At 42.1% G+C, this 27913-nt stretch overlaps 1 protein-coding gene and 1 long non-coding RNA gene across 2 annotated transcripts in view; both read right to left on the bottom strand.

Moving 5' to 3' along the window:
- Nucleotides 1-27913, bottom strand: part of LOC133267055 (uncharacterized) — a 497367-nt gene that overhangs the window by 372826 nt on the left and 96628 nt on the right. The gene's annotated exons all lie outside the window — the stretch shown is intronic.
- GLIPR2 (GLI pathogenesis related 2) lies at nt 80-27505 on the bottom strand. The gene is made up of 5 exons (XM_061448963.1): nt 25919-27505; nt 13678-13786; nt 10192-10295; nt 2613-2690; nt 80-1573 (listed from the first exon to the last, which is right to left on the bottom strand). The coding sequence occupies exons 1-5, from the start codon at nt 25929-25931 to the stop codon at nt 1413-1415; spliced, it is 465 nt and encodes a 154-aa protein (XP_061304947.1). The 5' UTR covers nt 25932-27505; the 3' UTR covers nt 80-1412.

Raw genomic sequence — 27913 nt, 5'->3', positions numbered from 1 at the left:
TTTCAGATGTTCATTATATGTGTTAAATTCTTGGTTACAGCAAAAGGACTGTAACATACCACATCACAGTGACATATAATCAAGTTGCAACAGTGCAGTTTATTACAACTGTGTAAACAAAAATAGGTATTTCTTTAATGGCACTCTTCATGAACCAAATTCTGGCATACAGAATCTCAGCAGAAGGCAAAGGAAAATTTGACAAAGAAAACAAAACCCCAAGTCGAACAGTACATGAGCCTGGCCAAAATGGTCCAATCTGTGTTCTTAAGAGAAAAAAAAGTGTCCTTCAGAATTTTGCTTGCTTGCTTTATGTAAATTCAGTCTGACTTTTTTTTCAAGGCATCAATCCAGAGTGTGAAATATTTTCACTGTTACTGAATGATACGAACAAAGATCATGTGAATCTCTTAATCATGGCCATGTGAATACCTCCTACTGTGGCATTATTGAAGGAGACAAGAGATGTTTTGGGAATGTTATTGTCTGTATAGCATAACACATGCAGAAGATAATCCTTAGAAAGTAAAAATAAGTTATTGAGAAATAAAATCTAGCAATCTATCGCACTTCTTTGTGCGTAATATCTAAGAGAAAAAATAGTGTCTTACTTTCCTGTAACAGAAGTAAACAAGTTGATTATGAGGCAATGTACATGCTGTAAACCGTAAAATGGGATTTGAACTTGAAACACACTCATCTCAAGCAGATTTTAAATATTAGCACCTAAAATGTAACTGGGGTTTAAACAATTTTAGTAGCTTTCAAGTCACACATCAGTTATGGCTTGCTTGATGGATACAATTTTGCCAGCGATGTTTTAGTGTTCTGTGAGATCCTCTTAATAAAGAAACATAGGTCTGAATGCCACTACATTTTACATGTGTACCTTTCACACAGGAAGTTTTGCATATGTTCCATCTGCAGAGAGAAGGCTCCACAGTAGCAGGAGGTATAGACAAAGAAGTTACAGTTATTAAAAAACACTGGAAAACTGGGAGTGCGTGATATAATTAGAAGCTGGTATCTTCAGTTTACAGAAGGCTATAAATTTGCTCACTTAAAAAAAGACATCCAACATGTGCTTACTCACATGCTGACACAGAGTTCATGCAAGCTATTAAAAAAGAAAACAACTTATAAAGGTTACCCTTCAGAAATTCTGCATGTACTTCATCCTCAGTTAAACTGAAGCCCCCTCAGAAACAACAGGGACCTAACGTGCAGATTGACTCGAATAACATGTAATTGCTTCCTCTGTAATGAGAAGTGAACAGCAGTATCAAACAGGAAATTTCATTGACTCGTGCTTCATTTCAAACACTGTCAAGTCCAAATCCAGGTTCACTTGTCATTAAGCAATAAGGCTACCTTTTAAAACAAAAGAAAAAAGAAAAAAAGAAAAAAAGAAGTTATTTTCGTGGAGGAAGGACATTTTCTTCATAATAGCCTGGATTTACTACATTTCCAGCTGGATCATATCTAGCCACCACAAACGTTGAGCCATCACTAGCGGATGCTTTTCCAACTCCCATCTTTTTTGTGCTCTTCCAAACCATTGCTGTGAAGTGACCTGAAGAAAGAGAGAGAAACATAGGCATTCATTTTAGGTACTAAATCTGCAGCACTCCCTTTAACACATGAGGAGTGGGGAAAGAAAGAACAATAAAAAAATGATTCTTTTCCTAACTGGAGAACAAGCTAAGAACATGAAAAAACCCTGCATCTAGCATTTTGTCTTGAAACAGCCTGATCTGATTCCTCACTACCATTCCCATTTCCATGTCCAAATAAGAATATCTTGTAGGAGAATCAAGAAAGAAGTAGTTTGATGAGTATCTGATACAAAATTCAACAGACATCATGGTTATACTCCCTGCAGTGTGAACAGCAGTTCTGACAGTGACTAATATTCATTTGCTTTAACCATCTCATGCTCCCCCATGTATATGCATGTGCAACTGTTAAAAATAATACTGCTTTTGTGGCTTCTTCTGCCTAGTTGTAATAGCCACCCGTGCATTGTGCTGCTCCATCAGTTGTTCCCTCTATGCATAGACAAATCCCATGGGTGAAAAGCATGATTTTCTTCATCTGAAACAAGCTCAGGCGTATCTCTTGCTTGAGCATTACTCAAGGAACAATGTTTTTATGTTCATTAAACACTGGATTGTTAATATGCAGCCAATGGCCTGTTCCTGATCTCCACGTTATATCTGAAGTGATCTCTGCGATTGAAATGGTATAATTTGGTAGAAAGCACACGTCAACGCAAACACCAGCATAGTAAGAAAGAAACCTATATGATCCCAATTTAGTATTTTCTACAAATTAATTTGCCTTAAAAATAAGTTGCCTTTTAAAAACTTTGGAGTTGGAGGAAATCTACAGTATTAAAAAACCCCACAAAATTTGCTTACTTCTTCATTTCTCAGTTTCCTTTTACCCTTCTGTTAGTTTCTAACATTTGAGGAAATGCAAAATTTTTTTCATCTCTATCCTTTTTCCTAAGAAAAGAAGGTAGATTCTTGAAAAATACCAAACAACTTGGCTCACCAATTTCTTAACATAAAAGCTGGGTTTTGAAGAGACAGTGCCCAGTCTGACCTTACCTGTCCCAGAAGAAAACCCTGGGTTTTGAAAGCTGTAATTTTTGATTTCATTGTACCATCTGTCAGCCACATCCTTTCCTGAAAGACAAAAGAAATCTGCTGTGGAATCATGATATAAGCACAGACACACACAGCGTGGCTAGCAAGATCATCTGTTAATAGCTGGCAAGAACTTCTAGAAACATGGAGAAACAGTCTTGTTACTGAAAAGAGTTTTTGAAATATAGGTAACATGGTAGTGCATGTAACTTACCAAATTATTACTGTTTTGCAATAGCTGTAGCTACTCAGTTATCATAGAATCATAGAATTGTTGAAGTTGGAAAAGACCTGTAAGATCATCAAGTCCAACCATTAACCTATCACTGCCAAGTCCATCACTAAACCATGTCCCCAGGTGCCACACGTACACGTCTTTTAAATACCTCCAGGGATGGTGACTCCACCACTTCCCCGGACAGCCTGTTCCAATGCTGTGATCACAGCTGTGTAAGGCCTATGACTATGGTGAGTGATGTAGTTCTACATGTCTGTAGGTCCCTAAGGTTGATGTTTGACAAAGAAATAATCCTTTCTTGCTTTCTGTTGAACAGTTTAGGAGATTGATAGAAAGGAGCAGATTCTGATAATCTGCAGTGGGTCCTGTGGAACAGGCAGCACAGAGGGCAGGAGCTCAGGTGAGAACCTGGGAGATGCTGTGTACCAAAATTCAAAGACTGCATCTTTTCCATTACTGGTTGTTAGGAAATTTTATGTCAAACACTGTGGGGGGTCAAGGGAGCAGGTTTTTCCCTGAGCTACACCGATAAAGAAATTTCTGCTTAGCATTCCAGGATGTGTATCACAAGGTTAGTTGATTTCATAGCAAGCTGCCAACACTGTTAAGCCAACCGCCATGAAGTACGCTGGTCCCTGGTGGACTGCTGGCTGCAGAACAGCAATGACTCATGTTTGCTGCTATTTTGCAGCCAAAAGTCTTAAACTTGCACTATTCTAGAAGTCGGGCACTGCACTGGCTTCTTTAAACTTCAGTTTCTTGTGAGTGCAGCCTGCTAAACGGATGGTAGTGTTAGCCTGGCAAGCTGACTGTCAGAGCTGTTGTTGAAAAGAAATTACTGAATGAAAAACCATCTCTTGAGAGACTTGTGGACTGGAAATACTGTGAACTTACCTATGCCACACTGCCTGTTAGGACTAGTGCTCTCTTAGTAGAGTCATTTCACATTTTCCACATGAAAAGGTAGGAAAATCTCTCTTGCTTCCTAAATTTCAGGAATAACAACAGGTTCCTTATTTCCTGCTTTCCCTGTGCCAAACAACAAACCCTGTACACCTGTTTTAAGGCTGAAGTATGTAACATAAATAAATATCTGTTCATTTGTCACTCATACTAAAGCTGAAATGAAGACTAAAAAAAAAGTGCAAAGAGCAATCTTCATGAAATACAAGAGGAAAAGAAAAAAGCACAAAGTAACCTCACACCCTCCCCCCCCCAAAAAAAAAAAAAAAAAAATTAACCAAACAACAAAACAAGCAGATCTTCCTGTTCCACTCTAGACTTCAAAGCTATGAAAGATTTAGCACTGAATCACAGAATGGCTTGGGTCAGAAAGGACCTTAAAGAACATCCAGTTCCAAACCCCCCTGCCATGGGCAGGGACACCTTCCACTAGACCAGGTTGCTCAAAGTCCTCTCCAACCTGGCTTTGAACACTGCCAGGGATGGGGCAGCCACAGCTCCTCTGGGCAACCTGTGCCAGCGCCTCAGCACCCTCACAGTGAAGAATTCTTTCCTAATATCTAATTTAAACCTACCCTCATTCAGTTTAAAGCCACCCCCCCCACCCCCCCTTGTCCTGTCACTTGAAAAAAGTCTCTCTTCAGCTTTCTTGTAGGCCCCCTTTGAGCATTGGAAGGCTGCTTGAAGATCTCCTTCAGGCATGTTTGTGGGAAACTCGATGGAACACAAGTACAGAATGTGACTGCAGACACATGTGTGCATTATGAAGCACATGTACTTTATGTGTACAAGTGCTTAACTGACCATACTATGTAAGTAGTATTTTCACAGATGTAGGACTGCATTCCCATTGCTACCAGCATGTCATTGCTTCTGTTAACCTACCAGTGTGCCATAAAGAGTAGTTCAAGCAGAAGTCGTCCCCCCTCTGCTTACTATAGTTCTAAGAGGTGTACATAGGCTCCATGTGACAAGAGCTTAAAATCTCCATAATGGATATATTGCAGGACACATGGAAGCTTTGACAAACACAGTCTCTCTTCCTTTTCTTTTTTTTTGGGGGTGGGGGGTTTGTCTATTTAAATACCACCCATCCTGTGAAAATTTGGTAACTTTCATCTTTCATTCAAGGGAGATGGCAACGCTATCAGGTAAGAATATCTCAATCCTGTACATGAACATCAGCGAGCATAGCTGGGTAGCGTAATCTGTAATGTGCTAATTCCCAGCCTTCATGTATGAAAGCCTGCAATTCATTGCAGCTGGGCAGTGAAAGCCTAGAAGCTGATTGCTATATCCTGGTTTTCATGTGCAGGATCAGGTTATCATTACATGGCATTGCTGTCATCCTCCTTGAATTAAAAGAGTCATTACATCAGAGGTTGTGAGAAATTAGAGACTAACTTGTTCCCACAAAAAGAGAAGGTGACCAAAGGACTAGGCAACTTTTGACAGATTAACAGATCACGCTAAAGAAGGGTCCTGGAAGTAAAGGGAGTGAATACTATTTGTCATATGCCACAGGAGGTGAAGGGAAGTTACTACCACATGAGAAAACAGGTGGGTACCTAGTGATTAAACATGCTCACTTTCCTCTGAAATACTTTCTTTCTGATTCCTTGCCCCTGGGGAGCAGTAAACAATGCAGTGATGGGACACAAACCAAAACAGTGTTGAAAGTGATAGCTGAGCCATAGGGGACTAAGGAAAAACTCTGTTTTGAGCCCAGTGACCCCTGAGGTTCCAGAGAGAGACAGCAGAAGGGTCAGCAGAGCACTTAGCCTACCTGATTTAGCAGACACTTGCATCCTCAGAGTTGGTGGTTCAGAGAACACAGTATTTAGATTTCAAATCATTATGGAGTAAGTGATGCAGTGTGCCAGCTTCCCCTCCATTTCAATGTGTCACTGAAAACAGCTGCCACTCCCCCCAAAGCTACCCAAACCAGGAGTTGTTTGCTGTTCAAAATGCATTTCAATCAGAAGGAAAGAACACAGAAAACTCACTCCCACCCCTCATTCCCAATTGTAGTAGAAACCATAGAAGTTTGTTTCTGTCAAAAAGCATGCAGATCAGTCCTACAGTCAGCACTGCAGCTTCCCTTCTGTTGCTTCACTTGCAGAACCAATTAGTATGCTGCTGGGGGTTTTTAAATACCCTTCCTGTCTGCATTGCTGTAAACCACATCCATAGTTTTAACACTTTCTCTAAGGAAACACAGTTTGACTCCACCCCTATCCTAGCAATAACTGACTAATGACCTGCTCCGTTAGGCTTACTGAACGTTCATTTCAGAACAGGCTGAATCTCTCTCCAACGAATTTCATCAGTACCATGACTTACAGGACACATCTGCATCGCATAAAAACTTGGTGCAGCAACCCTGCGTTAGTGTCCAATCATAGTTCTGCCCAAGAATAGGTCCAGAATCAGCACAGTGATTTTATTTACTTATCCAAGCTATAAGCTAGTAAAGTGGCCACACTGACTGTGCCTGAGGTGGTCAGAAGACTGAATGTGTGACGTCAGTGCACACATAGGACTAGAAATCCTGGAACAAAGTTCTGCTGATACCACTCTCTGAAGGACAGAGAGATAATAAAGGGCCACTGCTGCAAACAGATGTTAGTACTCTTGCCTGGCCATGCTCTGCATCTCATCAGTTGTCCTGCTGCCTCATTAAATTCCATTTCTAGCTATTCTCTGTTCACCTGGGTGAGAAGCTCTGTTCCATGTGGATTGTGGGGTGTCCATGAGTGCCAACAATCAGTATCACACTAAGGGTAGCAGGGACCTTAGTGTCTGCAACTGGAGCACCGGTGTGGGTGCTGAGTGTGTGAGCACTAGTGAAGCACAAGCTGGACCAGCTGGTGAGGAGGTGAAGTGGCCTGGGAGGAGTCATTAAATGTATGGCCACCGCAGGGACAAGGTGGGTCCTGGCCAACAGCCAGGGAGCTGTGTTTGCATGTGTGCAAGACGCACTGTACTGGCAACCAGAGTGGAACTGCAGCCTCAGGGGGTGGTACGTTCAGGTTCAAGCAACCGGAGAGACTGGGATCAGGAACAGATACTGGGCAGACTGAGCTGCTGCAGAGATCCACACTGGACTTTTATTTCTGTTAGCGAGATATATATATATACACATACACACAGAGTTTTGTGTATATATATATATGTATAATTTAATGTTATAAAAATATAAATTATATCAATTTTTTTAAATCTATTGGTAGGAAATATGTATTTTAATATCTATTATTTTTTTATATATATATATATAGTCTGGTAACATACTTCATTGCAATCAGCCAAAAAGGGGAACAGGAAGAGCCTGCTGACACTGTTCATTTTAATATTGACTGTATCTGTTTGTGGTTATCTATGTGGCCACCTGCATATATACACATGTACATGCTGTACATGTGTGCTTGTGTATGCAAGCCTGGGAATACATTCTCAGCCTCACTACTGGGAACACAAGGCTGCGGCAGCCCTACTACTGGATTCAGCTCCCTCTTACATTTAATTTCTCTGGGCCCAGCCTTATTGTTTCTATTCACAAAAAGAATCCTTAAATCGCCAAGTAATCCCATTGAGTAAGTTGCTAAAAACATTCAAATAAAATCACATAGGACATATATCTGTGCAAGGATGGACAGCACCATGGTGATCTACTTAAAAACCACATACCCCAAATCCTAGAATTTCCCTCAAATGTTTTTCTAGCTTTTTTTATCACAACCTTTCTTCCACCAGGCTGAGGGGAAAGAACATAGAGGTAGATTTAATTTGCCTCAGAAATGAGCTATGATGTACTTAGACTGAAGTCATACTGATAGTTCTAGGAAGTAATCCTCTGCTTTCAGCATTCCACATGCAGGTCCTTATTTTATTCTACTTTATTTTATTTAACAGTACTGTATAAACCTGGTGTTATACAGCAAGAGATGCATCAAGGTAGGCACTCAGTCAAAGCATGCTCCTCCCAGGCTGGGGCAGAAGGTGTCTGCTGTTCTGCCCTCTAGTACTGACCTGTAGGCAAACCCAGGTTCCTCCCATAACAGATTTGGGTGTTAACATACAGTGAATTTCTGTTACAAACTCTCTGGAGCTCACAAGCAGCAGTGTTTTCACAAGCGGCATGGCACGCTCTTCACGACCGCACCAACCATCCCAAACAGAATTTAGTCATCCAGTGCTTGCCTTCAGCCTCGCAACAGATGAGAAATGCAATGAGATGATATCCTGAGAAGCCTGACATACTACAGCTGCCAAGGACGGCTGTGGTCTCTCACATTAGTGGCAGATGACAGCTCACTTACTTGAGCACAAAGAGAAGTCTGCCACGGAGCAGTTCCTGTAGGACTGGAGGGAGGAAACAGCTGTCAGCTATTTCTTGGATTACACGGATAAACACACTTCCAGCAACAGCTTTAGGCTACGTAACTCCCAAATCCTGAATACAATTCAACGTATTCTTTAACCAGGAGAAGAGTCGAGCTAGAAGGCTTTTATGGTTGAAAGCTTAAAATCTTCTCTGAAACAAGAAATGTATCTTCTGGCATTATTACAGAACTCAGTAAGAGCCAAAACAAACAATAGCATCACTTTTTTGAGAGAGAATACAGGGTATGCTAGAGGTTTATTGGCTTTTGCTTTATCTGGGAAAGAAACAGGAAAACACTGCCTGCCTTTGTTAAGCCCTTGAATGGATTCCTTAATACACATTTCAGCCTCATTGAGCAGGGTACAAATTAACTATCCAAAGGGAACTATAATGAGAAAAAGAGGAAGAACGAACCAGCTCCATAGAGATAGAGACTAAGGCCAGAGGACAGAATAACTTTCTTTGAAGAACTAGTTTTCTCATTCTGGCACTTTGAATGATCCTGCTACATAGGAAATGTAGAAGTGTTTTACAGAACAAAAGAGGATGTAGCTTAATTTTCTCAGCAAGACATTCAATCCTGTGGATGAAAAAATAGCGACAAAATTGCTCAGAACTGGAAAGTTAAGTATGGAAACAGTGCATTGAAGAGAACAAATGGGATACAGAAAAAGACAGGCATTATATAATTTATGGAAGAATGCATGTGTTTTGATTCCAGCTCTCCAAATGGCAATTCTGCGACTTTAACCTTGGGGAAGGAGCACAGGCCATTAACACAAATAAGAAGGAAGAAGTAAGCTCAGTCAGTGAGTCATAGCCACAAACTTCGCCGTACATCCGTGTTTTCCCATGCTGCTCTGAACCCTTGCTTCAGACTCTTGCAATGGACAGAATGCCAAGTATGAGTAGATCAAATTGTATTTTTCCACCCCGGCTTTCTTTTTCAACATGATAAAGTACCCACTGGGGACTAGAGTTGGCACTTGCATAGGAACCGAGCAGTGTCCCTCAGTCTAAACCTCACTTCCTAAGATTTCCAGGTCCTTCAGACAGAGGCTCCAGCCTGCAGAAATGAGTTTTTGTCTCCCTGAGGCTGTGCTGGAAATTCCAGGGGTAGACAGAAACAAAGAAAGCAAGTGGTCACTTTTAATACATCCCACCTGCTGTCTCAGCAGGCTAAAGCATGAGCCCTGCCCACTCGACGAGGCAGGAGGGAAGAGCCTGTTGAACATCACTCCAACTGAAAGCTCACCGCAGGCTGTTGTCATGGCCAAAATTCAGCTCCCGGGGCATCCAAATCAAAGGCTGCCAGTTACATGTTAGATTTATGATCAAAAAAATATATGGAGTACTTTTGTCTTTGAAAATGAAGGCATGGAAAAGGGCTCAAAGCTTGTTTTGCTGACAGACCAGAAGAGACTATAGATGTCTAACACATTAACCTCTGACACTTTGGTGTCCATGCTCCCATTTTGCCCATACAAACAGAAACTGCTACATAGCATGCAGTGGCCATTTTTCCACCTTCCTCACCACAACTGGCCTGTGGTCAGCCTTCTCTTTGCTGGGACAAACTAAGGATAAAGGTGAAGTATGTGGCATTGACAACCTCCTTCTCTCTTCACATGCACATACAAGTAGCACTCAAGACAGCTCCATAGTGGGGACATACGGAGCAGCCTAGCTGCCAACTCCTATCTCCAAAAGAACACAGCACACTACAGCACAGTCCCTTACCTCCTCTGTGCCCACATGTGGTTCTTGCTGTCAGTATATGCAGGTTACTGCAAACCACCATCCTGTCCCCAGGGACACTAGGGGACTGCAATGGATGCCTTTTTGAAGCAGAGAAAACACCAGTACTGTTGCAACTAGATGGTCTGAGCCCAAAGTACATGAGAAAACACATTTATACAGTGTCTCTGTGACAACAAGAGTAGAAAGCTTACCTGGTTGGTCATAGGATGCCCATGCTAGGTTTTCTCCACATTTTCCATTAGCAGACTCAGAGCTGTGTTTGAGGACCCTTGTGGTAGCCAGTTCTTCTGCATACCTAGCAAAGGAATCCACATATTGAGCCATGGAACACAGCCACAGCAAGCAGAGAGAAGGAGGAGGAGGGAGAGGATGAGATGCAAGCAAGGAGTTTAGCTGGAAGATGATCTTAAGGTCCTTTCCAACCCTAGCTATTCCATGATTCTATGACAGTTTAAGTTACTCAACTGTAAAGCTCTGAAGCCAGGGATGCTTTAAACCTACATAGATCTAAGAATTAGGCAAAGGGAAAGCCCAGAGGCCATTTTTCTTTTCTTTCATGAGCATCTGTGTCACTGCTGAAAAGGGCCTAGAAGAAATCAAAGGGCAGATCTCCCCCACCGTATTCTTCCCTGCACCTGGAAATCCACTGGCCATCCTTGGCTGCAGCTGCTGGTGGAAAGGGAAGTACCTGCAGCGATTGTTACAGGTGTCACCTCCTGATGTTTCTAGGCCACTAACAGGAGTAACTTAAATGTTCACACTGAGTAAGAAAAAAGACTGAAGTGGGGATTCAGTCAAAGCAATTGTAAAAAAACCCTATATTTACAAATGAAGTCAGATGCAATGCAAGAGCAATGTGCCAGGCGACAGTATAGAAGAGAAGGGGACCACATGGAGCATCTGAGGCAACAACTGTGTACACCAACACAGCGATAAGCAACACTGTTTTTTATATAACCTGACATGTGAGGGTGTGGGATGTATTTTATTGTCTCACAACAGGGTTAAGAAGAATATCCGTGTAAAACAATTATTCTGTTTATTCAACATTGGAAAGGCTTCAGTACAGAGACACTGAAATTGGAAAGACCATTTGTTATTTCTCACGCTACAGGAAATAGGAGGCAACACACAGAATCATCAGGTCATAGATTTAAAAGCGAAGCAAGACAAAGTGCTTTTTCCACACTGTGCATTAGAAGTCATTGCCACAGGACAATGTAGACACCAAAGCATGTGTGGGTTTGAAAAAGAGCTAGACTAATTTACAGTGTGTGTATGTGAGGAGTAACCTTCAGGGCTTATTAAATAACAGCAACAAAAAATGAGGATACAACCTTCTGCTTAGGAAAACCATAATTTACAGTATAAATCTGTAACTTCCAGGAGAAGATCATGCAGAAAGGATCACCACATTTGTTTTGTCCTGCTACTCCTTTCCTATCTGTGAATTACTGGCATCTGCCAGAGACAGGAAATTTGTCCAGCTGAACATTTTGGCCCAAGCTAGTACTTCAGACACTGGGTTCTTATTTCCTTCTGTCCTAATTCTTCTATCAAAACAACAAACAAAAAAAGTAATTAGTTAGATCTATTAGTCTGGATGAACGTAAACTTGTCAGTTGTCAGTCTGCTAGATCCTGGACTAGAGGATCCCTAACTGCTCCTTCATGCCCTGTATCTCTACAGTCCTGTAATTTTTCTCTTGAAGGATTCCCACATCCCAAGCAAAGGCTGGAACGAAGTACACTTTGCACACAGATAAAGTTGCCAAGGGCTTGAGACAAAGAGTGATTAATTCAATCTAGCTCAGGCAGTTAAAAGCATGAGGTTTACATCTGAGATCACCACCCTATGCTTCATTACAGTCAGAGATAAATCTGCTGAGGATGACTCATCTCATGCTAAAGTGGAGATCCAATATTCAGTTCATGTAACCTGTCGTAATTATTGGAACTGAAAATAGTAAGAAACAGACCATTTTCAGCACAGAGAAGCACAGAAAAGTATCCAGATATACACCAAATGCATAGCAACAGAGATGTCAAATATACATAAAGGTAAAGTTCTTTGAATTTAACAAGATGCAAAATCTGTCTTGACAAATATGACATCTCTTATATTTCATGTCTTATATTCAGATCAACCATCTGGTTCTTGCTATCAACCAGTTTCATCAGTCTCTGAATATGTGTCATTGCACAACCAAACAAAGGTTTACTATTGTTATTCACCACAGCTGGGAAAGTCAGCTGAGACCAGAGAGGACTCAGGAATTCCAGAAGGATCTAAAAATATCTAGCAAGGGCAGTATAACACTTAGAGATAAATGTTGAGCAATGCATATTTGACAGAATAATCTGAACTATTCATACAAGTTGAGTTGTTCAAAGCAACTGTAGCACTTTGGAGACGCAAGTGTTATTGACAAGTCAATGAAATTTCTTCCTCCTGATGCACCGCGTAAAACAGAAACAAAACAGCCCTTTGAAGAGCAGAAGGAAAACCCCAGCAGATTACAGAGGTATGTGGATGAGTCACTGGCATTCCATCTCCTAGAAATACTATATCCACTTATCACGGTGTCTCAAGAAAAAATGATGGGAAAAAAATCAAGACAGAAGCAGATTTTGCTTGGTGCCAGAGGGCACGTGCACATTGTAGAGCACCACACCTGGCAGAGATCTCTGGTTTAGGAGTGCAGAAGCTGGTGCATCTGTGTGACAGTGCAGCACTATGCTGGGACAGTAAATCAGGTATGAGAAAGGCTACAGCCTCTCTGCCTCCCAGCTGGCCAGCACAGATAAGTCTGCACGCTTACGGTAGAAAGCCTCATGCCTACAGGGATCAAACTGGCCACTACTTAGCCACTGTGGAAGGACATTTATTTTCTGAATCAGCATTCTCCTTCAGGTATCTCCTTTGTACTGTGAGGCTCAGCCTGAGAAAACAAAAAAAAGATTTTCAAATCTACTTTGAAACAGGTTGCTGTAAAAGGAAAGGAAACAACCTGGTTGCATCTGCAGCAAAAGGGATAAGAAGCATTGGATTCAAATTTCTGTAAGGAAGATTTAAGTCAGACAGCATAAAGATATATGTACATTAGACTGACAAGAAGCTGCGCAGTCTTCAGCACTGGAGAAGAGATATGTAAAGAACAACATATACTGATTTTGCTTTTGGGGCAGGGAGATAGACAATATGATCTGAAGTTACTTCTTTCTCATTTCACTGATCTTAGACCAATCATCATTTTGTAGCATGAAAAAGTTCTCTCTATTTTGGCAGCAGTGGTTACTGTCCTGCAGAAGACAATCCACCATGTGACAGAGGTGGTGGTGAAGCATGTTTTAGCCAACTACCGTCTGCAGAGGAGACACACCAGTGTAGACAGATGCAGCCCATGCCTGTAAAAGGGTGCAAGACAGATTTATAAAGTTGTAACCACAGAAGTGTCCATGTGACCAGCTGGTGCTATGTGATGAAAGAAGGAGAAAGAAAGGACAAAAAGAATTGGGTAGGGAGACACAAAGAGTGGAGTCCCTCACTCTCCACCCAGTAAGTCTTCATTGAATGTCAGCATGTCAAAACACAAATATTTCTACAGTATACACAGTCAAACCTAACAGATAAAAGTGTCACGAATCTCATTAGAGAAAAGAAAGGACTGAACTCACTGCTGGGCTCCTCTGTTTAACTTCTTGCAGAGTTTTAATGGGGGGACTCCATGTTTCTTCCTGTAGTCATTGTGTGCTTTCAAGACTTCTTCAGCAAATTGTTTGGAAGCTGAAATCACATTAAAAAAAATGGGAAGGCCTGTCAAACACAGACATTAGTGAAGCAGAAAAAACATACCCTATAGCTAAGATTCTAGCGCAGGCTGGACTGAAGAAAGAAGAATACCACCCTCTTGACCTGTGAGTAGGATGAAACTGATGTTAACACCTTCCATCCGTGAACTAACTCCCCCTGGGATCTTGCAAAATCACTAAAAGTTGAAGAGTAATGTGAACCTTATTCTTTTACTCATTAGCAAGAAGATTTAAGGTTAGTTTGACTGACTTTCATTTTAAGATTTCAGTTCATTGCATCATGACTGCAAAGTCTCAGTGTAAGTGACTTACAGGTCCTTTGAGGAAATGCACTCAAAATGTATATTATTGTCACTGTATGCAAGAATTTTCTGTATTAGTCAAAACATCACCTAAAGAAAATGAAGCTACTATGTTTAGAACTATACAAATACTTCGAAACATGCACTATTATTTTTATTCATTAAATAAAACAAATTCAGAGAAATCTCAAAATGCATCTTTATTTGGCTCAAGACAAATAATTGCTGACAAACAAGTGGTAAGGAAAGAAATGACTGCTGGGGATGGGTTTATTCCCCTGTACTACAGTGTGTTCAGTAAATATCTGAATTCCAAAAGTTACTGCAAAGCTCTCAAAGAGTTCTTGTTTGTACCTTCATAAACTCGAGACTTTTAGCAGTGCAAGGCAGAGGACGCGCAACCTGTCACAATGCAATTCACTTTGACAGCAATCTCTTGTTACCTCCTCTTATGACTTTGCTGATTTCCCCCAAGATTCAGAGGAAAAGAAAAAAAAAATAAATCTGTCATTGGCCACCCTCTGGAATTTGCTGAGAAATTTGGAACCTGAAACTGAGTTTTGAGAGAACAGTTAGAGAGGTATACATAGCACCTTCAAAACAGTTATCACTTTGTCTTGCTGAAGCTTCTGAACAGGACAAGACATCTGGACTAGAGTTTCCGGTTATTAACCTTAGGTTTCTCAACTTCCTCTCACTACTCAATCCTAACAACTATTATCAATCATTCTCTTTTATTAGTGTGCCCACTATTCTACTGTTTGTAATATGCATTTCCCCCACATAGAGCTGTCAGTTTGCACATAACTGCTCTTGTGTTTTTTTCCTAAGGTGATTACCCAACCCATGCTCCTGCTTTAAGCTGTTCTCAAAGTTCTCTTCAGTTTCCCCAATAGCTTTGGGATAACAAAGCATCTGTATTCTTAATATCCAATGCACACAGAAAACCACCGCTGTTTCATGCAGTACCTTAAGCATTTTGAACACAGTCTGAAGTTGGGTTGATCTTTTCCAAAGACCAAAGGGCCATTGTGAACATACATCTAATATATTCTCCATCAACATGCTTTCAGGCTCAATTTTTTTGGTATAAGACTGTTGGCATAAGACAGCAACATGAACCCTGTTGAGTGAGATGAGATCTGCCCACCACCTTCCTCCTTTTAGGTCTTCCTTCAATTTTGTGTGTCACAAGTTACATGTCATCAAACTAAACAAACGCCTCCATTCTGGTGCTTAAGCACCCACACACCCTTTTGCTAATAAGCCTGTCCCATCACTCTTATTACCATTGCTCACAGCTCACCAATTCTATCACTCATCTGCTGCATCATATGGGGTCATGGCTTGTTTCTAAGGTACCCAATTCACTGAGGCAGGGGTCCATGCTTCCAGCAGGGGAATTTTAAGACAGACTGCAAATCAAAGAAGTTGCAATACATAGCTTTGGAAGTTGCATCACATACTCCAGGATGCATTTTGCTGGTGCAAAAGACCATCTTAAAGCTTGTGGTTGTTATTACTTAATATCTCATCCACTCAGCATTAAATAGTGCATAAAAAATTTAACCTGCAGGTGTGAAAGTTTCTATTAAAATTATTTGCTCTCAATGACAAGAACAAATTGAAATTCTAAAAAAAAAAAAAAAAAATTAAGTTGACTGAAACACAGGCTTTGCTCATCCATGCACAGAAGTATTGCAACAGTCCAGCTCTGTACTAACACTTTGACTTATAAACACCAACGAGACATGGACAAAACTGAGTTTCTTCTAGCCACAGCAGGCACTGCTATGCTGTCCCTACAGAACCTCCATCCTCCCCTTCCCTCAAAAGTGAATTCTATAGAAACTTATCTACCATGACTCAGGCTCATGTGCTAACCGCCTCCCTCTGTAGGGCTTCTCCAGTGCATGCTGATGTGTGGCGAGGGACGACCCAGCCACCAGATGTATTTCAAATTAGTTTTGGAAGGCATGTTAAGTTTTTCCATTTTACCAGTATTCCATACACTGAGAAGCCAGACTTTAAAAGTGAGAGCTAACAGGAGCTTTCAGGCTCCCACCCAAGCGGGAACAGCTTCCCAAACAGCTTAAGAGACGTACATTTTTCTCTTCATGTAGGCTGCTTCAGCTGCTAGAAGAAATTATTTCTTACTGCCAGGAAGTTAGGTTTGGTCATGAATCATTACACGGCTTAGTAAGTGAAACAACTAAAGGTATCAGATACAGTTGCTTGCTCCTCATTATTCAATTTTTTACCTCTATTTTGGATTCTTCTGGAACACTGATAATGTCATTAAAGATAATGACAGCATGTGACAATACATTTCAAGGCTGTGGTGTGCTACAGAGCACACCTTACAGTTCTTACAGGTTTGGATTCTCAGTTTCATTGATCAACTTTGTGTGACCATGGAAGAGTAAGCAGAAGGTTACTTGGTTGCCTTGTCCAAACAGATTTGTTTTCCTCAGTATACTATTTCTCCATTCTCTTACTGTCTCTAAACAGTGCCAACCTACTCAGTCTTTCTCAGGTGAAGAGCTCTTCATGCCTGAATCTTTCCTGCCTCTTCGGCTCTTCCTGCCTCTTCTCCTGTCTTCTCCTGCTCTGTTCTTCTCTTAGTTTGGACATCAAAACAGAAGCAAGTTATCTGAACATGTTTTCCACAAAAAGGATGCTGCTCTGCATCACCTTTGAAGCTATCAACTGGCCACATTCCACTGGTCTTGCAGAGTTGCAAAATGATGTGAAGAAAGAGTAACAGTAAAATACTCCATGAAATCTCTCTACCCAATACCTACACGACAGAAATACATAATGCAGCCCTTATGTCAGCACTCAGGATGCACAACATTACACCAGGTATCCACTTTACTAACAAAAAGGGCATACGTTTTTATGGCTAATGATCCACCCCAGTGATTCAAGAAAGAGTACAGTATCAAAGTATCACTGTCTTCTTGGCGCTCTCTTATTGTTTATGGATTAATCTTCACCGGTAATTTTGTACTTTCCATACATACTAAGCTTTCCTATTTAGGCTTCAGATAGTTAACAAGAGGGAGTTGGGAGTTGTTCAGCCTGAAGAAGAGAAGGCTCTGGGGAGACCTTTCAATACTTATAAGAAAAATGGAGATGGACCTTTTAGCAGAGCCTGTAGTGATAAGACAAGGCAGAATGGTTTTAAACTAAAAGAAGGTAGATTCAGACTGGGTGTAAGGAAGATTTTTTATGAAGAGGATGGCAAAACACCGGCACAGGTTGCCCAGAGAGTCTGCAGATGCCACATCCCTGGAAACATTCAAGGTCAGGTTGGATGGGGCTCTGAGCAACATGATCTAGATGAAGATGTCCCTGCTCACTGCGAGGGGGTTGGACTGGATGACCTTTAAAGGTCCCTTTCAACTCAAACTATTCTGAATCTATGAGTCTATGAAATGGACCTCATATAGAATAGTACACAAAAGCATACCGTTATGTCAGTCTCAATCCCTCTTTGAACCTTGACAACTTTTCACCCAATGGATGCATTACAGGTAAATGGAGATAATAACCCCACCTTTCAATTCTGCCCCAAAATAAGTAATTACAAATTTGCTTGTATAATGGCCAGAGCAACACATCTGAAGCAAGCTGCAAAATACACTTCAAGGGACCCACCCTATTTGAAAGAGGTAAATGAAAAAACCTGATACCATCAGCCTTGGCAATGTGACTCATATTAACCAGGACATGGGTCCTGCGTGCTACTTCCACACCCTTTCCTGACCAGAACCCAGACAGAAAGAAGCCAAGCACCAGAATACATGGAGAGGACAAAAATGCAAAGTGGACAGAAAATACATAAAAAGGTAACTGGGTATCCATTTAAACACGGAGTATAACTCTGCTTTAATACTGAAATCCCTGCAGTCTCCCTTGACTCTGCAGAATTTCTCTACCCTACCCTGATAGCAGAATTTGGGTGTGGAATAAGAATGCAGCAACTTTTAATATGGCCAACAGGTTTGGGGAAAAAAAATACAAAAGATCATTGAAGGCTTTAGGGAACTGCAAAGTAATTATATCCAGAAGTCTCCTATTACTGCTCCATATAATTGAAGCTACCTCTGTTCTGACAAACTTCTCAAAGCATATTAACAGGCTGGAAACAAACAAAATTCTAGAGTGAAAGACATCCCAGCTTCCAATTGATGGCATTTTCGCCTAGACCTAAAGAGACCTGACACACTTATCATTAATAAACTTTATCCTCACCTGAAATGTAATTCCCTGGAAACTAGCCCTGGTTGAACCTTTCACACTGGGAATAATGTTCCTTCAAGGGAGAAGTGATGGATATTTAGTTGATACAAGAAATGTTAAGGAGCCAGTTATGCCTCCAGTGCATTTTGACTCGGCACTTGGGTTTGAAGTTACAAACACTTCAGGGTGGTCATTTACTTGCTGACCTCTGCAATGCCCCATGGTGTGAATATTCCATGTTTCTTTCTTCATGTATTTGACTACATTTTCCTACTCCCCATTTGGGACAGTAATGTCTTCAAGGACTGTCTCTTAATGTTATTCTTAAATATAGCATTTGGGAGTATGGATCTGACACACCAATTCATGAATCACTTCCAGCCATAAAAACTGAACTCCTTCAGTGCTAAACTCCCCTGTTCTCTAGTAAAACTGGCTGATTGCTTGGAAACATACAGAAGAAATGAAATCATATATACATCCTGGAGGGAAGGAAAGAGAAAATGCTACTTGTCATGGTCCCGAGGGATGGGGAGGAGAATTGAAAGAATGCAACTCCCACGGGTTGAGATAAGAACAGTCCAGTAACTAAGGTATAACACAAACCACTGCTGCTGCCACCAATAATAACAATGATAAGGGAAATAACAAAGGGAGAGAATACAACCGCTCACCACCCACTGATCGATACCCAGCCTGACCAAGCAGTGATCTCACCTTTCCGGGTAACTGCCCCCAGTTCTACATCCTGGGCATGACGTGCTGTGATATGGAATACCCCTTTGGTCAGTTTGGGTCAGGTGTCCTGTCTCTGCTTCCTCCCAGCTTCCCCTCCTCCCTGGCAGAGCATCAGACTCAGAAAGTCCTTGGTCAGACTAAACATTTGAGCAGTAACTTAAAACATCGGTGTTATCAGCGCTGTTCACAGGCCAAAAGTCAAAAACACAGCATTGCACCAGCTATTAAGAAGGAGAAAAATGACTGCTACTGCTAAACCCAGGACACTACTATATTCAGAAAGCATTATATCTTGGGTGGGATTTGTCTTCTTTCACACCTTTGAACCAAGAATTCGATAAAGGGGCAACATCTCCATCCCATACAATAGGCATTTATGGCAGATACCATAACTGTTGGTGTGCTATTTCCCTTCCAACCTGAACTGTCCTATGACCCTACTAAAAGTTAGAAGAAACAGTACTGCTTATGGGAATGAAAGGAATTGGGGGTTATAATTAGGCATGAGTTTGAATGGGAGTAGTTTCCTGGAACATCCTTGTGTTTATCAGGCTGCTCAAAATAGCTTTCCCTTCAGCTCAGGAGATCCTTCTTCAGGGGGGAGATTCTCTGATGTCTTTCAGCATTCAGTTTTGCCTGAAGTTTTCTTACACAGCTACTTACTGCCGAGGTGAGTAAGGTGTCCAAGTTAACTGCATTGGATGGACAAAGTCCACACTTATTTTATTTTCTGGGCTTCTGCTACAGCAAACTGGCATCTTAGTAACCTTGCACTACCTGTGCCATATGACACAACACACTACTTTCCACCCATACCCAATTTGAAGCCTATTGCCTGAGAATATGAAGCTGCCAGTGTAATAATGTTTCAATGATATTAGTCATGTCACTATTTGATTGCAAATCCTATTCTTGCTATAATAGACAGTGTTGATTACTTCCTCACTTAAGGCCTTTTATAAACTGTTTGGCAATTGACTGCCCTGATTAAAAAGGAACACCTGGTAAACTGGAAACTGCACAGCTCTGAGAGGGAGCAGAGACTTCTGTGTATAAGCATTTAAAAAAACTCCAGGCAACACTAATCAGCAGCCTGGAGCAGAACCAAGCCTTGTGTTCTTAAACCTAATTGTCACACAATCCCTAGGGTACATGCAATTCCTGGGGTATGTACACTTCAAAATACGCAGCTACAAGTTACCCAAGTTAGAACTGACCACACTACGCAGAAGAAAGTGAAGCAATCTTCTCCATTTCTTCTCTTCCTCCTTTCCAACATCGTATCTGCTTAGAGTTTCTAATTATAGTAATTTATGAAGAAAATAAGGTACAACTGTACTCACTAACGAGCAACACCAGAAATCAGAACTTCCCTACTACGAAATCTGAGCTTTAGCCATTAGGTTGTGATTCCTCCTGTTTGCATGACAGCAGAATAATAATACACTCTTCACCAAGTAACAGCTCTTCAAGGTCATTTGGTGTCTGGTGTGAATTAAAACTCTTTGCAAAATGAAGATTTTTGAAACAAGAACTGAAGAAAGGTAGAACTACCCCACATCTCCTGGGTTACGCTCTGCCATTTTATACCTCTACCATTTATGTTTTACCATTGTTTGGGGTAGTCATACCTGAAGTAGCTTTCAACTCACTAGCTCCAGTACCCTCCCACTTCGCTTTTCTGCCAAGGACATCCAAGCTAGCTGGGGCAATGTTTAAAGTATGTTTATTTATGCACCTCCCTGAGGCATGGAAATATGACCATGTATATTTCTTGTGCTTGCTGATGTGTAAACTCACCTATCCAGCAGCACAGACCAGGCAGGGAGACACAGAAAGCTTTCTTTACCCATACTTACTATCAATTACATCATCTTTCTGATCCCCCTCCCCAGTATGTTAAACCCCAGAAAGTCAATGAAACACCTACAACACTGTGTCATGGACATCCCCTCCTGTGACCTGCCATTGGGGTAGCTCAGGGCAATTTACTCCACACAGCTGGAAGTCCTCATACAGTGAGGCTATGGAAGATCCAGGAGCTATCAAAGTCTGAACACCAGGAAACGCTTTTTCAACGTGAGGGTGGCAGAGCGCTGGCACAGGCTGCCCAGGGAGGCTGTGGACTCTCCATCCTTGGAGATATTCAAAAGCCATCTGGACATGGTCCTGGGCAACCACCTCTAGGTGGTCCTGACTGCGCAGGGGGAATTAGACCAGACAACCTCCAGATGTCCCTTCCAACTTGAACCCTTCTGTGATTCTAAGCTGAAAGATTTGTTTTAGTAATGGGTCTTCATCAGGGAAAGTTCAAGAATGGATTATTCCCTACGACAGTTCACCCCAAATCACTTTCTGAGGATCACTTATTAAGCGCCCAACACCTACCAATGGCCTGCAGTATTTAGAAGTGTGACAAACACACACATAGGATACAAGCAAGCATGTATTCAATAATTTCTTAACATCTGTCTATCACAAACTATCATCAGAGCTGTCTCATGGAAAACAGTTCCTTGTGCCCGGCGTTTAAATTTACAACATGAATTAGAGACTTCAGCAACATGCAACCACACCATTTCAGCTTAGTGACACACAGGTGTATGTTCAGGGACAGCCCACACAATCTGTGTTAGAAAATAGCTCCCAAACATCCCACCTACAATGGTGGCCTGGCAAAGCTTCAGAAGGACAATTAACTCACCATTTCATGCAGCTCTGCAACGATCATGCTTAAAGATCATGTTTTGCTTGGAGACCAGATAAAGACCACATGATTTCTGTTCAAATCAGAGATTCACTCTGGTAACCCAGTTCAGTCAACTTTGAATGATACTAAATAATGTTTGCGGTGGCCATAAACAGGTCCCTGTTTTCTTCCTCCACTACTACCATCTCTCATACTTGCTCACACAGGAGCCAGAGGGGTTGGCCACCTGCCTGGTCCCCCTCCACAGGGTCACCCAGCCCAGATCTGGCAGAGCTGCTATCAGACCTTCAAAAACCAGGCATCTGCCTCCAGAAACATAACATAGATATGCTCCAGCTAATCTTTCAGAGAACAGCACAGCCTCTACCAAAATAGTGATCTGAAATAGCCTTCTGGCCTGATGAGATATGTAATAAACCACAAAGTACTTACAATGAAGAGTCTTACTTCCCCTTTCTTTTTGTTCTTGAATACACAGCAGCAACTGAGGCAAATTCAAATCTAGGCAAGATAGACACTACCAACTGTACTGATAGAGAACTAAGGGTTTGAGCGGTTCCAGTAATAAAAGCTTTCTTGATGCTTAATTTTTCTTTTGAGAAAGATTTCTTGGAGAATTCAGAAAGGAGAGTTGATGCTTTTTGATGTGCAACTCTATGGCATGGGAAACCTTGAGTGGTATCTCCTTTACTACAGATCATCACATTCCATCTTTTTCTTTGTGAGCCCTTCATACTTTTTTGGTATGCATCTGCCTTGAGCATATACCAAATAATCAGCGTCTTCTACACACAAAAACTGGTCAAGTGTGGGTTTTTTAACGGAATTAACTTGATTTTTGAAAGGCCTTTTTCCGACCACACCAGTAAGTTGTACTGATGACAAATTCTGCAAATGCCCCACTGTTACCAAACACAAATGCTTGGTTGCTATCAGCTTAGACTAATTCATTTCCTCTATCCCCACTGGTCCTGTAAAACTAGCCAGCACAAAACGCCTTGTCATTTTGGCAGCTTGCAAGTATTGCCTTTCTCAGAAGGCAAACAGGTCACTTCTCTAATGTACTTTTGCTATGAGCTGCTACAGCTGTCTCCTACCAAGATGCTAAAGTACAAGTCTGCACTTCAGATCAGCTGAAAGTGCAGCTCGCTCCACAGAAAACACAACAGCCCTTTTTACTGTGGTCCGAAGGTGCATCTGAAGAGTTAAAAACCAGCACATGCTTCTAAGGAAGATTAAAACCAGCATGGAAATCTGCACCGAGTTTGGTTCCTGTCTCTTTCCTTTTCGTCAAACCCTTTCTCAGCCCTTATTTTTGTACTGACTCAACAGCAGCACAGCGGGAAACTCCCAGCCCTTTCTCTGGAGTCCCACCTACATTTGCAAAAGTGGGAAAAGAAAAAGCAAAGCAAACAGTGTGAAAAGATAGCCAGTATTTACTGAACCCATCCCCGTCTTTGTCCGATAGCGCCTGCACCCAGAAACAGGGCGAGTCCCCTGCTGTCACCTCCAGCTGCTTTTCAGGGAGCAAGCAGCAGGAAGCAAAGAAGTGAGACTTTTAGCAGCCCTTTTCTGCCACATCCCAGCCTTCTCGGAGACTCCCGGCACTCAGCAGAAATCCCCGCGCTCCAGAGCGTAGGAGTAGAGCTGGCAGGCAGCTGCTTCCTCAGCATCACCCGCAGCTGCTCACATAGATATCCCCTCTGGGGTGTAGGCTGCCACAGGACCCCGGCCTGCCACTGAGCACAGCTGCAGGGGAGGTCACAGCCCTACCAACACGGTGTTCTCAGCAACAGCACAACAAAGAGCAGCCAGCTCACCATCGCCTCATTTCCTGCAGAAAATACTTGTCCAAGTCTTTTCCATTAGAGCTCTCCGGGATCTGCAAGGAGGGAAGCCACTAATCCAAATGCTGTCCAAAAAGAGAAGAACAGGGGGAAGGCAGAGGAGGTCCCCTTGTCTGGCTAAGTGTTTGCAGGAGTTACAGACATGGAAGGTGTTTTTCTAAACCTGGTGATGGAGTTTGAGTATGGATGTGGTTTCAGCATGGATGTGGTTTCAGCAGCAGGCAGCTTCCAAGGAAGAAAGCTGAGTCAGAGGTACAAATGTCTTCCAACACTCAGCTCTATTCAGTGAAACAAAACCAGTGCTAAGACTCTAGCTCTGATACTTCCAATGAACACTGTTTCAAATATGATCCAGTGTCTAGTAACAACACATATCAAGCTTTTACCAAAGAACTGAGATTTTCAGTAGCAGCATCTTTTTTTGCCTGGGGATTCCAAGACCTCAACATAGATTTACTGAAGAAAAAAAGTTAAATAACTGCTCTGAAGACATTTATTCTAAAATAGTGGCCCCACTTTACATGAATTAGAGCATCCTTAAATTTATGCTTTCAAGTAATCCCCATTAATCTTTCTGACTCAGGAGAAGAGCAAGGACTCTGTTTTGAGCTCAGACAGATCCCAACCTGTTACATTTCCATACATCCTAGTACAGAGAAACCTGCTCACACCATATCCTCAAGAGTATTACAGCAGGAACACGAGGTGACAAGGTGTTTGACACAAAACACACAGGAAGAGGCACTGAAGCAGTACACTGTAAAACAGCTGCTCCCACCCATTCAAAGGCAAACCACACTGAATGATCTCAGACAGGAATTTGAAGACTTCAGTGCAAAAGTGCAGATGGGGTTTAGTCAATAAACCAATTGTCAGGACAGGATCTCAGTTTTACGATTCACCTAAAAGTATTGCATGCAGCTCAAAGCCAGGAACCTGGGCCCAGTTTACCACTGATCTGAAAAGTGACACAAGTGACAAATCATGTTTAACATTTTAAACATTTAGGAATCAGAATGTGCACAGTGGAATATCTACACTGCTTTTCCCTGATGTGCTTTGCCACTAGACTGCAGTTGTACTTTTTATGCTATTAGCAAGGAATGGCTGAACTCAGTACTTCTCAGAAACCACAATTATTCAAATAATTGTAAGGTTATTTACTAACTCCCAATCCACTTGAAAATATATGCAGCTTCCAGGACACAGGGCCAAAACCGCCCACTGGCAGCTACATGGTGTTTCACCTGGACTGGGTGTCCTATCAGTAAGCCCTTTACAGCCACATTTGCAGACAGTTCTGATGCTGCCCTCTGGAAAAAGAAAAAAGGAGAAAAGCTCAACACACCCATGCTTAGGCTCATTAAAGTGCTATAAGCACAAAGATTTTCCTCAAGTTTCTCTGAAGAGGCCTATGATTTTGAGTGAATCAAGTACTAGCTCTTGCTCAGTGTGTCCCATACATGCTGTTTACACACAGGACAGACAGCCAATATGCCGTCAGGCTCTGATTTGTCACAGAAGTAATGTCCCAACCACAAGAACAAAAATAAACCATCCAGTTTCGTGTCCGTTTCAGAAGATCAGCACAGATTTTCACTCATGACTCTAAAAGGAGAAAGACAGAGGAAGTCTTGGGCACAAGCTCTCTCTCTTCTTAAGGTCTCTGACTCCTTGGCAGATTTGGAGGAGTATCCCCCAGCTGAGACAGCCAGCCAGTGGCAATGGGGAAAGGATCAACAATGCAGCCAGCAGCAGGGAGAGGCTTCATGAGTATGCGCACAGCTGGGGAGAGACTGTAGAGCTGAGCAAGGCCATCCTCAGTTAAACAGTGACCAAACCTTAAATCTAAATCCTCCCGACAAGAAGGGTGATAAAAACTGCCCCCCCCCCCCAAAGCATCCTGCTGCCTATCTGCAAGGCAGGTAAGTTTTATCAGACAGACAGACACAAGATAATTTTGAAGCTATAGGGCTTATAATTATTTCATACAGCAAAGCCACTATAGGTTACAAACTGTCAGCTGTATATAAAATACAAGTCCTTCTGCATTGTGCAGGCTGGGGAGAGGGTGTCGTTTCCACCAGATTTCTAATCTCACCCTGTGTCGGAGAGAAAGCTCCTCCCGGGCTGTACCATGCAAAATGAAAGCAGCTTTCTCTGAGGAAAGCCACTAACGCTTTAGCAATGCTTCCTGAGCACAAACGCAGGCACAGGCATTGTAGGAACGCACAGCAAACCCCACGAGGGCATTTGCTCACCTGACTTCCCCATGATCCAGCGACGGTTTGGGGTTTTGTAAGTTCACCTGCTGCCTCGTCTCCTGAGTGCGTTTCTCCCCTAAGTGCCGGGTTCCAAGTGTTTGCAGTTTCAGCTCAACTTCTCCAGCCGCCTGCGACCGCTGCCGAGGAAAACTCAGCAACGCGAGCCCGTTAGCGCCCCTTCTTCAGCGCTGGGGTAAGCCTGCCCATGCCTTATAAGGCATAAGGACACCGCTTTTCTTTTTGCTTAAGAAGATCCTGTTTAGGGTCAGGAGCTATTTATCCTCCACAGTAACCAAGCAGCTCCAAAACAGCGTCTGTTTTCACATACCGGGTTAGCTCAGTAATTGGGGCTGTCTTCTGGTAAGAGTGGGCTGTGAAAAGAAATTCTGCTGACAAATAATCTTGCTGCCACAGCAGGAACAGCCCATGAGGTTAATTCATACAGCTGAACAGTTGTTCAAGTTTTACCCAGTTTTTGTATGCAAAGTTGAAACAGGTGAGTCATAAGGCAGTTCGAAGTGTAACTACATGTTATGTCTAAAATAAATCACTTCCAGCACTCCTCTGACATAATCTGTAGAAGGTATTAGTAAAATGCAGTGTAAGATTTTGCAGGTTAAAGAGGACCTGTGCTGATGGTGTATTTCTATGAAAGGAGTTCGGTGTGTGTATGCCTCATTTTACCTGTGCAAGTGCACTTTGCCACTGTTATCTTCACACTACATCAAAATACCTCAAGCTAATCTGGCAAATACTAACTACTTCAACTGCAGCAAACATGATGCTTTGATTTAACTTCAGAAGTGCTGCATCTCTCCAAATAATACTTCAGTTACGTGTTTCCAACTTTCATCTTTTTATCATCACAAAAAATCACCTGAGGTTAGTGCTTCCCAGTTTTTTTACAATGCCTTTCATAATTTCGAGGCTCCACCTGGTTTTGTGCCAAGTCTGATGACTCGGTAGGTTTTAATTGTGCTTTATCTACCTCTGGAGGCTGAACTCCACAACAAGGAAAGAAAACTCAGAAAATGTCTGGGTTTGTCCCCTTTTTAAACAAGTAGCAGCAGCAGGTGGGGATAAACAGCATCCCTTCACCAATAAGCAGGAGGTCAGAGAAAGTGCAGGAGGAAGTCTCTCCCCACTCCCTCTGCCATGAGTGGTGGTAGCTGGCTGAGGAGCAGGGTGAGAGCTGGAGCTGGTATTATCAGCACCCTTTATCTGGAGGTGAAAGCCACTGTTTTATTTGCTTGTAGGAGTGAGAAAACCATCGGCTGTGAACCCTACCTCTAAAAATGGTCTGCTAAACCTGAAATACTGGGCTGTACTACTCCCAGGGCATCATACACCAGTGCTCAGCAATAACCTATGCCGCCATATGGCCATCACAAGGTATAGAAGGGAATGAAAATTTGCATAGTTGGGAGTCTGGTAGATGAAATGTTCATTTATATCCTCATAGTTGATTGTTTCATTTTATACTGTTGATGGTTTAGATCTTTATAATATTCAGCTGCATTATAAAGCAAGAGCCCCTGGAGACCTGGACTGCTACTAAGAAGACAGCATTAAGATCTTCAAAAGTTACCAGAGACACCTGCATTTACAACATCTGTGCAATCATAACTTGGAAAAGAGGGGTTTTCTGATCTGGCAAAAATCCAGTGTTGCCTACAGGAAAACAGTGGTGGTGCTTCTGATCAGAAAACAAGGAAATCAAAATCACTGCTCCGTTGTGGAATGTGGAAAGTATCAGTATCAGTACAAAGTAAATGCCGTGACTCGGCAGGGACTGGGGAGCAATGTAAGCTGAGATACGCACAAACAAAGAGGAAAGGTGGAGCTGGGCATTTTTAGCATATTTAACATTGCCTGTTAATTTCCTCACTAATGAATATTGCTGATCTTATCAGGTGGAAATTTGGAGGAAGTTTGTACACTAATAGTTAAAAATGTAATCAAGTCTTTGAAAGCAATGAAAGTAAAAGCCAC

This window comes from Pezoporus flaviventris, unplaced genomic scaffold (genome assembly GCF_033815535.1).
Source record: "Pezoporus flaviventris isolate CSIRO_AGI_PZ_B2104156 unplaced genomic scaffold, CSIRO_AGI_Pfla_v1 ptg000007l, whole genome shotgun sequence".
NCBI classification, from domain to species: domain Eukaryota; kingdom Metazoa; phylum Chordata; class Aves; order Psittaciformes; family Psittacidae; genus Pezoporus; species Pezoporus flaviventris.
The sequence above is the reverse complement of the archived record's forward strand: the minus strand, read 5'-3'. Positions and strand labels throughout refer to the sequence as shown.